Genomic DNA, 15,112 nt, shown 5'->3' on the forward strand with positions numbered 1-15,112 from the left:
TAGGCTAAATTTCTGTATTGTCATTAAGTTAACATTGGCAATAGTCTGTTGATTTTTTAAATCTGATTTCAAACCTTATTTTGAATTTTGAAGACTTTGTTTATGAAAGACTAATATATGACTCATTTTAAAGATGTTCCTCTATCACAATTGATTGCAAATGAAAATTACATACAAAACATTCACCTCTGCATCCCCATTTTGGAGTCTTCATACCTCACACCCATTTGTTGTTTTATATATATATATATATATATATATATATATATATATATATATATATATATATATATTTATATTTATATATACATACAAACATGCACACACACACACACACACACACACACACACACACACACACACACACACACACACACACACACACACACATATATATATATATATATATATATATATATATATATATATCTGTGTGTGTGTGTGTGTGTGTGTGTGTGTGTATTTATAAAATACCATGGTCATGCAGCAATGGAGGTAGGAGAAATTCCCTAGCAGTACAGCAGTCTTGCACAAACTGTGATATCACTGTGCTTTTGTTTCAATGAAACCAATCAGCCAGCTATAAATCAGTATTAGGAAATCCATTTTGAAGTCCTTCTACAGCATTGCATATTGAAAGAATTCTAATTAAAACTGTACACCTTCATTTGGTGTTTTATGAGAAACAAATTATCCTACTAGATTAAAAATATGTAATGCAGGCAAGAGGTGGATTACCATGTTACTACATCCTTCTGAGAGATGTGTTGATGCTTGCAAAGTGTACTACAAAATATAAGATAAGATAAGACCATTGTTCACGCAGCTTCCTAGTTCTTCCCTGAAAAAAGCTAAATGATCTAACTTGGCATGTCTACGATCAGATGTAATTGTTAGATCATTCAATCAGTATACAAATGCTAAATTATGCTGAAATAATGAATGAATGACTACTAGAGTCAACTAAAATCTCTACTGAGTCATATTAAAAAGGGATGACAGAGGATACCACTTCTTTGGAAACATTTTCCTCTACACATAAAGCAAAGTACTTCTCTTACAGCATTCTAATTTAATTTGGAGGAATGGATGGGTAAATGCAAATACATCCCAGATTTAGCACTCTTGCCTCTCATGGACAGGGGCAACATATTAAATGTTCTGCTCATCTCTGAGTAATTCATACTTAAAATATCAGGGTTACAAACTTCATGAGAATGTATGGCTGTTCTTCTAAAGATGCTTATGGATCAGTAGCCTAATAAGTACCCACGGACCTAAGTACCTCTTAGCAGTGCAGGTTTACCATTAATGCAGTCTGTTCATGGGAAAAGGCTCTGAATACTGGAAGAATAAAATATTTGTTTTGGAAGAGATGATTCTCAGGACTCAGGCAGTCTAAAATGCAGAAGTGCCTTGTTGGTCAAAGTTGAGTTTTGCAATGCCTACCTGATGAAGCAGAGGCAATGGGAGTTGTAGCACCTTTGTTCGCCTGTGTCAGCAGCACTGTAAAGATAAAAAGAGCAACTTAACTTTCTGCATAAGGAGGACACTTAATTTTATGTATAAATGTTCTATAAAATGCAGACCATTAAATCAATGGAAGCTTCATGCTTCTCAGACAGCATGTTTGCAACAGTACAGCTGGCAGTGTGTAATGATTGGCCAACTGCTTTGAGTACATTAGTCTATCTTTATACTATCCATCAGTAAACTACAACAACAGCAGCTGTAATACTTCTATGCTGTTGTCAAAACTGACTGGTATAACTTTTAGTGGTGCCACATCCTAATCAACTTTCCTAAACTATGCCAATATGTGGTGCATGGCCTACCAGTTAGCACAGTAACATGTTTATCAGCTACGTAAAATTTGCAGTACTGCCAGGTTAACGCATGATGGATATCTTTAGGATGGCACAAGCTAGACAAATGTTAAAGATGAATATTTTGTCATGTTTGTACACCATTCATGGTGAACACACTGCCATAACACACAGCAGTGCTTGCATCCTTGTAGCATCTACATAAGTCATGGGTGAGTACTAATCTTTTAAACTGTGTCTGTGTGTGTGTGTGTGTGTGTGTGTGTGTGTGTGTGTGTGTGTGTGTGTGTGTGTGTGTGTGTGTGTGATTTGCAGTAAGTCTGCACATCTGGGGGAGTTGTTTTGGGTATTAAAACATGTCTTTAAGACAGAATGATTAGAAGCAGGAAAGGGAATATTTTGATGAAGGTACTTAAATGTAGTTGTTAGTTATATAGAAATGACACAATATGATGCTAAGAAGCAATAGTGGGACTCATAATTTTATTTATTTTATTTTGCATTTGTTAACTAGGATTTTTCAACTGGGCATAAGAATCCATTTTCAATGGAGGCCCAGGGAGAAATGCTCCACATGACAAATAACAATAACAACATAATATACAAGTCTTAGATGGCAAATAGCAATAGTAATATATATAATAAAGAGTATACAGGCTACATACATGGACAAAACATAACATGCTTCTCCTTGCATATAAAGTTCACATTTTTATACATCTGCAAAAAAATGCATGCCTGCAGTACATTTGATGAGGAATTTTTCAATGTGATTTGCTTAAGCACCATGTTTGGAGGGAAGCATACAAAGCAACCAGTAATCACCAGTCAGATTGTAGGTCTTGGTGTTGACATCTGCCCTGATGTCTACAAATTCCAAATTATTGCAGGTTTTCCTCGTGTATTAAGATGTTTACTAATAAACACAAATAAGACCTCTCATCTCCCTGTACTAAATGTGCCAGTGTTTTCTTTGCACTGGAATAAAGGTTTCTTGAATATGCATGTATAAGTCTTTTGGGTTCTTTTAGTTACACTGTCCTTTCATAGATGTAACCATTTTGGGACACCAGTATCGTGTGAGTATTTATTCTGCACCTGTAGTTTACAAACTAGTTCCCTTTCTGTTATATGTCACAGTTCATCTGATACTACTGTTGAGATATCTGTAAATATCCAAGGTCATTGTGTCCAACTTAGGGTTCCCATGACTGTGGCACACTGCATTCCTCATTGTATGATGGTGGACAAGTGCATTCATTCACTGCTAGTAGTAGTGTAGCTATTCACTGGAATATTTTGTGTGGGTATGTATGTGTGTCTGAGTGAGTAGTTCATCTTCTTAGCATAATATCTGTTACTGGGATAACCCCTTCCTGTACTGAGATTCAGATCAATTGTTATTCATTAGACTTTACAACTTATGCATTTGTAGCTGCTAAGACATCTGAATGGTGCCTTACCTGCATAATTACTGAGCATTTTTTAACTTCAGAGAAAATGTTATAATTTTTGCCTTTATGCAGTGTTATTGCCATGGACTATGTTTGGAGACTTGTTGTCTGGCCTGACTGATGCTGCAGCCCAACTGTTTAAAATGAAAACTGTGTCCTCTGTAGTGGAGTGTGAAGTGAACCACCCTTTTTCTTTGATGACCCTACTGCCTTTTCTTCAGGTACTGTTGCAGCATTATGTGGAGAGGTCAGTGAAGATCAATGGTTCTCTGGGTGTATGCGTGTGTGTTTTGTGAGGATGTTGTAATAGGGCACTGTGAATCAGAGCTGCACACACTCCTGCATCATGTAGTGGTGGTGGAGATTCTAGTGTGAGTACAGTTTGCCCTTATGAACAACAGGGGTGTTTCCTAAGCTGAGGTCATCACCAGTTGTATTACCCCCAAGTAGCTGCAGCACTGCTTTGCAGTGAGGTAGGAAATTTTCTACAGTCATACCCCTCAAGTGTTCAGAATTTTGTAGAATGTCAAGATTTTTGCCTCATTAAGGACTTAATTCACTAATGACAGACATTTGATTTTTAGACTTCATATCCATGAGAAAATGTAGTGTTAATGCAAAACAAGTTATTCTATCAATTTTCTAAGTTTATACAAGCAATACTTAAATTCTCCCCCTGAATTTGGGCCCTTGTCTGCCCATTATTTTTCTAATATGTTGTGTCTTTGCGCTTAGTGTGCTTGGTGTAATGGAGAATGATGAAGCAGAGCTGGGCATGCAGCTGCCCTTGGAGGTAGTTTCTGGTGTCAGTGGATTGGGCTTTTTGCAACAATTGTTAGGTGCCCTGAGATGAAATCCTCAGCAGCTGTGGTACCCTGTGGATGCTGCATTACTGTTTTGTGAAGAGATGGGCAAAGCACCATAGTTCAACAATATGCTGTATGTGTGTGTGTGCATACATATATTGTGTAATGGAAAATGATACAGCAGAACTAGACGGGCACCTGCCATTTTGAGGGAGTTTATGGTGTCACTGCAGTAGACTTGCCAGAAAAACTTTTAGGTGCTCTGAACAGATATCAACAGCTGAGGTCTGCAGCAGCTGTTACATCATTGCTTTGTGCAAAGTGGGATATTTTGTGTGGGTATGTATGTGTGCTTGTGTGTGTGTGTGTGTGTGTGTGTGTGTGTGTGTGTGTGTGTGTGTGTGTGTGTGTGTGTGTGTGTGTGTGCATGTGTGCGTGTGCATGTGTGCATGTGTGCATGTGTGCGTGTGTGTGTGTATGTGTGTGTAAGTGTATATGTGTGTGTATTTTTAGTGTGGGTGGTGTAATGGGGAACAACACAGCTGAACTGGACTGACACCTACACTGTTGGTGAGGCTACTGTTAGTAGTAGTGTAGCTAGGGTGGGATGAGAGGGGTAACTGTTCCAGGTGCAAAGTGTTAGGGGGTGTGATCTGCCACCCATCATTCTGATTGCTCTTTAGTGCTTTTAAAAACTGGCATTACATTTGTGGTCAAACTTGAGTGCTGCAGCACTCTGTGTATGATCTAAACTGTAGCAAGTAGGTTGTTACAGTTTAAAAGAAAAAAGATTTATTTGTTTATTTTAAACTAATACCTGAGTGTCATACATGCCTCTTAACCTTTTAATGCAAGAAATCTAGGTAAAACCAAAGATAATGGCGTAAAAAGGCCCTGAAATAGGGACAGATTTTAATTATTACTCTTATAAACTTAGAAAGTGCTAGAATAACAGGCATTATAATAGCATACATTTTCTGAAGGATGGGTTTATCCTGCTTGAACTTCTGTACTGGGACATCTGAGATGCTTGTTTGACATTGCTCAGGAAGCTTGGGAAGAAGAGAAGGCAGAATATGAAAGTGTGACAGAACACAGTGTCAGTGTGCAGTATAGACTAAAGCAGGTTATGCCCATTGGAAGGGAACACATTCAGATGGCTCAGGAAATGCAACAATGAGTTTACAGTAAGGATGCTCAATTTAGATACGTTAACTCAGGAGATCAGCTATTAGCTTTATTGCCACCCATGAAGAAAACATTTTTGGATAAGTGTCAGGGGCCATTTAATGGGATAGAAAGAGTAAATGTGGTAAACTCTAAGGTTAGACAGTCTGGAAAGAGAACTATAGAGCAAATCAATCATATGAATGTACTGAACCCATGGAATGAAGTAATAAATATTGAAGTAATCTTGCAAACTGTAGTTCATACAAGATAAATTTAAAATTTCAAAAACACAATAAATTCCCATGTAAAGATAAAACTAATATAAACAGTAAAGAAATGATCCCAGTAATGACACCACAGAACTAAAACAAATGAAATATTTAACAGTATACAAACATTTTCATCTCTATAAATAGAAACTTCATCAGAATACAAGGAATATCACATAAAGACTAACATGTATAACCCCATTTATATTACAGATTATACATAAGTCACAACTGACACAAGCATTAAATATTTTTGAAAAAAACACCTGAAATTAATTTTAGAACTTTGTTAAAGCACCTAGTCAGAAATATTTAAATGTAACTGAAAGTGAATATAGAACATTAAAATGAATTAAAATAAGATAGCATTACTATGACCAGATAAAGGTGGATGTGTGGTGATTATGCACTGCGTGACTTGGAATCAAAGAAGCCATAGTGTGCTAGCAGGAGTTTGTTATTATGAAAAATATTCCTTTAATGCTATTATAACTGCTTATATTAAAATAGATAATTTACTACCGTATATGTAATGAATCATGATAAACACGTAGAATAGTTTGAATTCCTAAAAGTGGTATGTCTCAATTTTCCAGTCATGGCATTATTAAAACACATAAAATACTACTCTCCAGCTTTTAGAGCTATTATAGCAACAACAGAATCTAAAACAGAGCCCTGGAATTATTTACAGATTTGGTTTCATTGGTCCCAAGTTAATTGAAGGATTCTTGATATTCTTAAGCAAGGTTAGTAAAATTAGTGAAACAACAGATAAAACATGTGACTCTGGATATGGTAGATTTGTATATCGTCGTCCCACATAATTGAATATTTAACAGCACACAGTTCCATATTGACAGCTTTGATTAGTACACTATGCACCTTCTTTGAACTAATCTCAGATAATATTATTTTTTATACTTGATGATTTTATTTTAAACAGAAACGAAGAGCTGCAAATGGATTGATAATTTGGTCCTAGCTGCCTGTGAAAAAGTTTATTTTACGTTTTTTTTATTTTAGACATAGCACCTCATATAGACATTTTTTACATAATCTTTGCCTGTTTTTTGTTGGAAGAGAGAGAATGGTTTTGAGTTAGTTGTTAATTATTTAAATAACAGCATCCCTTATTTGTTTTTAAGCAAATTGGAACAAAACTGAAATGTAAACTTGACAAAGTATACTAGTAATGGGAGCTTATAGAAATATTGCATTATATATCGCATCTTATAGAAAGTCTAGTTTTACTAATTTGTATCTTCATGTCACTAGCTGTGAGTTCTAGTACCTGAAACAAAATGGTATTAAAGATCATGCAGTTAGACCTTCTAAATTAATCTCAGATGATGAAGACTGTAATAATGAGCTGAAAATAATAGGTAATTTATTCTTAGAAAGGGGTTATACTAGGAAAGTTATGAGTATGTTTGCCATGGTTAAGAATGATAGAAATGGAGCATAAGTCCCACTATTCGGAAATCATTTAATTACTGATAGTGGAAAGCTCAGCTATGATGAGGCCCACAATATGAAAGAGATTATGAAGAAAAAATTGAATATTTGGTTATGAGAGACTAATTTTGCCAGTGGGAACAAGTCGTGTGTACTGTGGTGCTTTCTTTCAAGCCAAATTGGATATTACTTTCATTTTCCTGTGACAACTTAACAAAAAATAAATCTGTGAATTACAAAAGTCCTTCCTCCAGTGTGTTCTTGGTACAACATTTAGAAATAAATTTACTGTATTAGAAAAAAAAAACAATAATAATTACCTTACTTAACATTCATTGACATAACCAAACTTTAAAGGTTCTTATTTGAATATATATATATGTATATATATATATATATATATATATATATATATATATATATATATATATATATATATATATATATATATATATATATATATATATATATATATATATATATATATATTATGCCTGACATTTGAAAGAACTACAAAACTTTGTTAAATTATAAGAAATACTGTTGGTCGATAAATATGAATAACTTAGCCCTTATGCTTGAATTCCCACTTAAATTTTAAGTGTTTTAAAATTAAGAAAATTGAAGTTATGTAGACCACCAGTTATGATTTAATTTGTGGTTATTTTATCCCATTATTACATTTTTGTGTATTTTGTTGCATTTATAGTTTACAGCTTCTTAATCATGTTACAGACTTCATATTTGTTATTACCAAATCCAGACACAATAAACAATAAACAAGATAACAAAAACACATGAAAACTTGATATCAACAAGTAATAATGGAACAATAAAACACTGAGACCAACAGCAGTAAAAGGCAGTTCTATAACAAAATGCAATTTTGTAAGAATGTTTATAACCTGATACAGTCTTACTCACAATATAACTTAATACAAATACAAGGTAGAACCAAAATGGGGAACTAAGTGAAGACAAAATAATTAAACAAATTGCCTTAGTCTAGTCAGCAGTACTAGTGGAGGGCAAAAATGTTCTTATCTGAATCCATAACCTAATAATGTAGGAATTGTGACAACCTCATATATTAACTAGAGAAGCAAGTCGGGGATATCATGAAAATTACCCTGGGTAAAAAGTTTGATATATCTCAATATTGGCAATAGTCTGTTGATTTTTTAAATCTGATTTCAGGCTTTTTTTTTTTGAATTTCATTATTAGGAAATCCATTTTGAAGTCCTTCTACAGCATTGCATATTGGAAGAATTCTAATTAAAACTGTACACCTTCATTTGGTATTTTATGAGAAACAAATTATCCTACTAGATTAAAAATATGTAATGCAGGCAAGAGGTGGATTACCATGTTACTGCATCCTTCTGAAAGATGTGTTGATGCTTGCAAAGTGTATTACAAGATATAAGATAAGATAAGACCATTGTTCACACAGCTTCCTAGTTCTTCCCTGAAAAAAGCTGAAATGATCTAACTTGACATGTCTATGATCAGATGTAATGGCTAGTTCATTCAATCAGTATACAAAAGCTTAATTATGCTGAAATAATGAATGAATGACTACTAGAGTCAACTAAAATCTCTACTGAGTCATATTAAAAAGGGATGACAGAGGATACCACTTCTTTGGAAACATTTTCCTCTACACATAAAGCAAAGTACTTCTCTTACAGCATTCTAATTTAATTTGGAGGAATGGATGGGTAAATGCAAATACATCCCAGATTTAGCACTCTTGCCTCTCATGGACAGGGGCAACATATTAAATGTTCTGCTCATCTCTGAGTAATTCATACTTAAAATATCAGGATTACAAACTTCATGAGAATGTATGGCTGTTCTTCTAAAGATGCTCATGGATCAGTAGCCTAATAAGTATCCATGAACCTAAGTACCTCTTAGCAATGCAGGTTTACCATTAATGCAGTCTGTTCATGGGAAAAGGCTCTGAATACTGGAAGAATAAAATTTTTGTTTTGGAAGAGATGATTCTCAGGACCAGGCAGTCTAAAATGCAGAAATGCCTTGTTGGTCAAAGTTGAGTTTTGCAATGCCTACCTGATGAAGCAGAGGCAATGGGAGTTGTAGTACCTTTGATCGCCTGTGTCAGCAGCACTGTAAAGATAAAAAGAGCAACTTAACTTTCTGCAATAAGGAGGACACTTACTTTTATGCATAAATGTTCTATAAAATGCAGATCATTAAATCAATGAAAGCCTCATGCTTCTCAGACACCATGTTTGCAACAGTACAGCTGGCAGTGTGTAATGACTGGCCAACTGTTTTGAGTACATTAGTCTATCTTTATACTATCCATCAGTAAACTACAACAACAGCAGCTGTAATACTTCTATGCTGTTGTCAAAACTGACTGGTATAACTTTGAGTGGTGCCACATCCTAATCAACTTTCCTAAACTATGCCATGATGTGGTGAATGGCCTACCAGTTAGCACAGTAACTTGTTTATAAGCTACCTAAAGTTTGCAGTACTGCCAGGTTAACTCATGAATTATGTCTTTAGAATGGCACCAGCTAGACATATGTTAAAGACCAATATTTTGTCATGTTTATGCACCATTCATGGTGAACACACAGCCATAACACACAGCAGTGCCTTGCATCCTTGTAGCATCTGCATAAGTCATGGGTGAGTACTAATCTTTTAAACTGTGTCTGTGTGTGTGACTTGCAGTGTCTGCACATCTGGGGGAATTGTTTTGTGTATTAAAACATGTCTTTAAGACAGAATGATGGTGCTATATGGTCAGAAGCAGGAAAGGGAATATTTTGATGAAGGTACTTAAATGTAATTGTTAGTTATATAGAAATGGCACAATATGATGCTAAGAAGCAGTAGTGAGACTCATAATTTTATTTATTTTATTTTGCATTTGTTAACTAGGATTTTTCAACTGGGCATAAGAATCCATTTTTATTGGAGGCCCAGGGAGAAAAGCTCCACATGACAAATAACAATAACAACATAATATACAAGTCTTAGATGGCAAATAGCAATAGTAATATATATAATAAAGAGTATACAGGCTACATACATGGGCAAAACATAACATGCTTCTCCTTGCATATAAAATTCCCATCTTTATACATGTGCAAAAAAATGCATGCCTGCAGTACATTTGATGAGGAATTTTTCAATGTGATTTGCTTAAACACCATGTTTGGAGGGAAGCATACAAAGCAACCAGTAATCACCAGTCAGATTGTAAGTCTTGGTGTTGACATCTGCCCTGATGTCTACAAATTCCAAATTATTGCAAGTTTTCCTCGTGTATTAAGATGTTTACTAATAAACACAAATAAGACCTCTCATCTCCCTGTACTAAATGTGCCAGTGTTTTCTTTGCACTAGAATAAAGGTTTCTTGAATATGCATGTATAAGTCTTTTGGGTTCTTTTAGTTACACTGTCCTTTCATAGATGTAACCATTTTGGGACACCAGTATCGTGTGAGTATTTATTCTGCACCTGTAGTTTACAAACTAGTTCCCTTTCTGTTATATGTCACAGTTCATCTGATACTACTGTTGAGATATCTGTAAATATCCAAGGTCATTGTGTCCAACTTAGGGTTCCCATGACTGTGGCACACTGCATTCCTCATTGTCTGATGGTGGACAAGTGCATTCATTCACTGCTAGTAGTAGTGTAGCTATTCACTGGAATATTTTGTGTGGGTATGTATGTGTGTCTGAGTGAGTAGTTCATCTTCTTAGCATAATATCTGTTACTGGGATAACCCCTTCCTGTACTGAGATTCAGATCAATTGTTATTCATTAGACTTTACAACTTATGCATTTGTAGCTGCTAAGACATCTGAATGGTGCCTTACCTGCATAATTACTGAGCATTTTTTAACTTCAGAGAGAATGTTATAATTTTTGCCTTTATGCAGTGTTGTTGCCATAGACTATGTTTGGAGACTTGTTGTCTGGCCTGACTGATGCTGCAGCCCAACTGTTTAAAATGAAAACTGTGTCCTCTGTAGTGGAGTGTGAAGTGAACCACCCTTTTTCTTTGATGACCCTACTGCCTTTTCTTCAGGTACTGTTGCAGCATTATGTGGAGAGGTCAGTGAAGATCAATGGTTCTCTGGGTGTATGCATGTCTGTTTTGTGACGATGTTGTAATAGGGCACTATGAATCAGAGCTGTACACACTCCTGCATCATGCAGTGGTGGTGGAGATTCTAGTGTGAGTACAGTTTGCCCTTATGAACAACAGGGGTGTTTCCTAAGCTGAGGTCATCACCAGTTGTATTACCCCCCAAGTAACTGCAGCACTGCTTTGCAGTGAGGTAGGAAATTTACTACAGTCATACCCCTCAAGTGTTCAGAATTTTGTAGAATGTCAAGATTTTTGCCTCATTGAGGACTTAAGTCACTAATGACAGACATTTGATTTTTAGACTTCATATCCGTGAGAAAATGTAGTGTTAATGCAAAACAAGTTATTCTGTCAATTTTCTAAGTTTATACAAGCAATACTTAAATTCTCCCCCTGAATTTGGGCCCTTGTCTGCCCATTACTTTTTTTAATATGTTGTGTCTGTGTGCTTAGTGTGCTTGGTGTAATGGAGAATGATGTAGCAGAGCTGGGCATTCAGCTGCCCTTGGAGGTAGTTTCTGGTGTCAGTGGATTGGGCTTTTTGCAACAATTGTTAGGTGCCCTGAGATGAAATCCTCAGCAGCTGTGGTACCCTGTGGATGCTGCATTACTATTTTGTGAAGAGATGGGCAAAGCACCATAGTTCAACAATATGCTGCATGTGTGTGTGTGAGTGTGTATGTGTGGATACATATATGGTGTAATGGAAAGCTAGATGGACACCTGCCCTTTTGAGGGAGTTTATGGTGTCACTGCAGTAGACTTGCCAGAAAAACTTTTAGGTGCTCTGAACAGATATCATCAACAGCTGAGGTCTGCAGCAGCTGTTACATCATTGCTTTGTGCAAAGTTGGGCAAAGCATCATTGTTCACTGGAATATTTTGTGTGGGTATGTATGTGTGCTTGTGTGTGTGTGTGTTTGTGTGTGTGTGTGTGTGTGTGTGTGTGTGTGTGTGTGTGTGTGTGTGTGTGTGTGTGTGTGTGTGCGTGTGTGCATGTGTGCGTGTGTGCATGTGTGCGTGTGTGTGTGTATGTGTGTGTAAGTGTATATGTGTGTGTATTTTTAGTGTGGGTGGTGTAATGGGGAACAACACAGCTGAACTGGACTGACACCTACACTGTTGGTGAGGCCACTGGTAGTAGTAGTGTAGCTAGGGTGGGATGAGAGGGGTAACTGTTCCAGGTGCAAAGTGTTAGGGGGTGTGATCTGCCACCCATCATTCTGATTGCTCTTTAGTGCTTTTAAAAACTGGCATTGCATTTGTGGTCAAACTTGAGTGCTGCAGCACTCTGTGTATGATCTAAACTGTAGCAAGTAGGTTGTTACAGTTTAAAAGAAAAAATATTTATTTGTTTATTTTAAACTAATACCTGAGTGTCATACATGCCTCTCAACCTTTTAATGCAAGAAATCTAGGTAAAACCAAAGATAATGGAGTAAAAAGGCCCTGAAATAGGGACAGATTTTAATTATTACTCTTATAAGCTTAGAAAGTTACTAGAATAGCAGGCATTATAATAGCATACGTTTTCTGAAGGATGGGTTTATCCTGCTTGAACTTCTGTACTGTGACATCAAAGATGCTTGTTTGACATTGCTCAGGAAGCTTGGGAAGAAAAGAAGGCACAATATGAAAGTGTGACAGAACACAGTGTCAGTGTGAAGTATAGACTAAAGCAAATTATGCCCATTGGAAGGGAACACATTCAGATGGCTCAGGAAATGCAACAATGGGTTTACAGTAAGGATGCTCAATTTAGATACGTTAACTCAGGAGATCAGGTATTAGCTTTATTGCCACCCATGAAGAAAACATTTCTGAATAAGTGTCAGGGGCCATTTAATGGGATAGAAAGAGTAAATGTGGTAAACTCTAAGGTTAGACAGTCTAGAAAGAGAACTATAGAGCAAATCAATCATATGAATGTACTGAACCCATGGAATGAAGTAATAAATATTGAAGTAATCTTGCAAACTGCAGTTCATACAAGATAAATTTAAAATTTCAAAAACACAATAAATTCCCATGTAAAGATAAAACTAATATAAACAGTAAAGAAATGATCCCAGTAATGACACCACAGAACTAAAACAAATGAAATATTTAACAGTATACAAACATTTTATCTCTATAAATAGAAACTTCATCAGAATACAAGGAATATCACATAAAGACTAACATGTATAACGCCATTTATATTACAGATTATACATAAGTCACAACTGACACAAGCATTAAATATTTTTGAAAAAAACACATGAAATGAATTTTAGAACTTTGTTAAAGCATCTAGTCAGAAATATTTAAATGTAACTGAAAGTGAATATAGAACATTAAAATGAATTAAAATAAGATAGCATTACTATGACCAGATAAAGGCGGATGTGTGATGATTATGCATTGTGTGACTTGGAATCAAAGAAGCCATAGTGTGCTAGCAGGAGTTTGTTATTATGAAAAATATTCCATTAATGCTATTATAACTGCTTATATTAAAATAGATAATTTACTACCGTATATGTAATGAATCATGATAAACACGTAGAATAGTTTGAATTCCTAAAAGTGGTATGTCTCAAGATTCCAGTCATGGTATTATTAAAACACATAAAATACTACTCTCCAGCTTTTAAATCTATTATAGCAACAACAGAATCTAAAACAGAGCCCTGGAATGATTTACAAATTCGGTTTCATTGATCCTAAGTTAATTGAAGGATTCTTGATATTCTTAAGCAAGGTTAGTAAAATTAGCGAAACAACAGATAAAACTTGTGACTCTGGATATGGCAGATTTGTATATGGTCGTCCCACACAATTGAATTTTTAACAGCACACAGTTCCGTATTGACAGCTTTGATTAGTACACTATGCACCTTCTTTGAACTAATCTCAGATAATATTATTTTTTATACTTGATGATTTTATTTTAAACAGAAAAGAAGAGCTGCAAATGGATTGATAATTTGGTCCTAGCTGCCTGTGAAAAAGTTTATTTTACGTTTTTTTTTATTTTAGACATAGCACCTCATATAGACATTTTTTACATAATCTTTGCCTGTTTTTTGTTGGAAGAGAGAGAATGGTTTTGAGTTAGTTGTTAATTATTTAAATAACAGCATTCCTTATTTGTTTTTAAGCAAATTGGAACAAAACTGAAATGTAAACTTGACAAAGTATACTAGTAATGGGAGCTTATAGAAATATTGCATTATATATCACATCTTATAGAAAGTCTAGTTTTACTAATTTATATCTTCATGTCACTAGCTGTGAGTTCTAGTACCTGAAACAAAATGGTATTAAAGATCATGCAGTTAGACCTTTTAAATTAATCTCAGATGATGAAGACTTTAATAAAGAGCTGAAAATAATAGGTAATTTATTCTTAGAAAGGGGTTATACTAAGAAAGTTATGAGTATGTTTTCCATGGTTAAGAATGATAGAAATGGAGCATAAGTCCCACTATTCGGAAATCATTTAATTACTGATAGTGGAAAGTTCAGCTATGACGATGCCCACAGTATGAAAGAGATTATGAAGAAAAAATTGAATATTTGGCTATGAGAGACTAATTTTGCCAGTGGGAACAAACCGTGGGTACTGTGGTGCTTTCTTTCAAGCCAAATGGGATATTACTTTCATTTTCCCATGACAACCTACCAAAAAATAAATCTGTGAATTACAAAAATCCTTCCTCCGGTGTGTTCTTGGTACAGTATTTAGAAATAAATTTACTGTATTAGAAAAAAAAAACAATAACAATTACCTTTCTTAGCATTCATTGACATATCCAAACTTTAATGGTTCTTATTTGAATATATATATATATATATATATATATATATATATATATATATATATATATTATGCCTGACATTTGAAAGAACTACAAAACGTTGTTAAATTATAAGAAATACTGTTGGTAGATAAATATGAATAACTTAGCCCTTATGCTTGAATTCTCACTTAAATTTT

The 15,112-nt window shown here is 35.0% G+C and overlaps 1 protein-coding gene across 6 annotated transcripts in view; it reads right to left on the reverse strand.

Annotated features, from left to right (window-relative positions):
- The window catches only part of LOC122799242, an 840,251-nt gene that overhangs the window by 497,284 nt on the left and 327,855 nt on the right, over positions 1–15,112 (reverse strand). For all 6 annotated transcript variants that reach the window (XM_044068176.1, XM_044068174.1, XM_044068177.1 and 3 more), the window contains 2 exons: positions 9,061–9,117; positions 1,450–1,506 (listed from right to left, as the gene is read on the reverse strand). In XM_044068176.1, the coding sequence (XP_043924111.1) occupies positions 1,450–1,506; positions 9,061–9,117 (114 nt within the window). The remainder of the gene's footprint in view (positions 1–1,449; positions 1,507–9,060; positions 9,118–15,112) is intronic.

Source organism: Protopterus annectens, chromosome 4.part0 (genome assembly GCF_019279795.1).
Source record: "Protopterus annectens isolate FY-2018-M chromosome 4.part0, PAN1.0, whole genome shotgun sequence".
Taxonomy (NCBI): Eukaryota; Metazoa; Chordata; order Ceratodontiformes; family Protopteridae; genus Protopterus; species Protopterus annectens.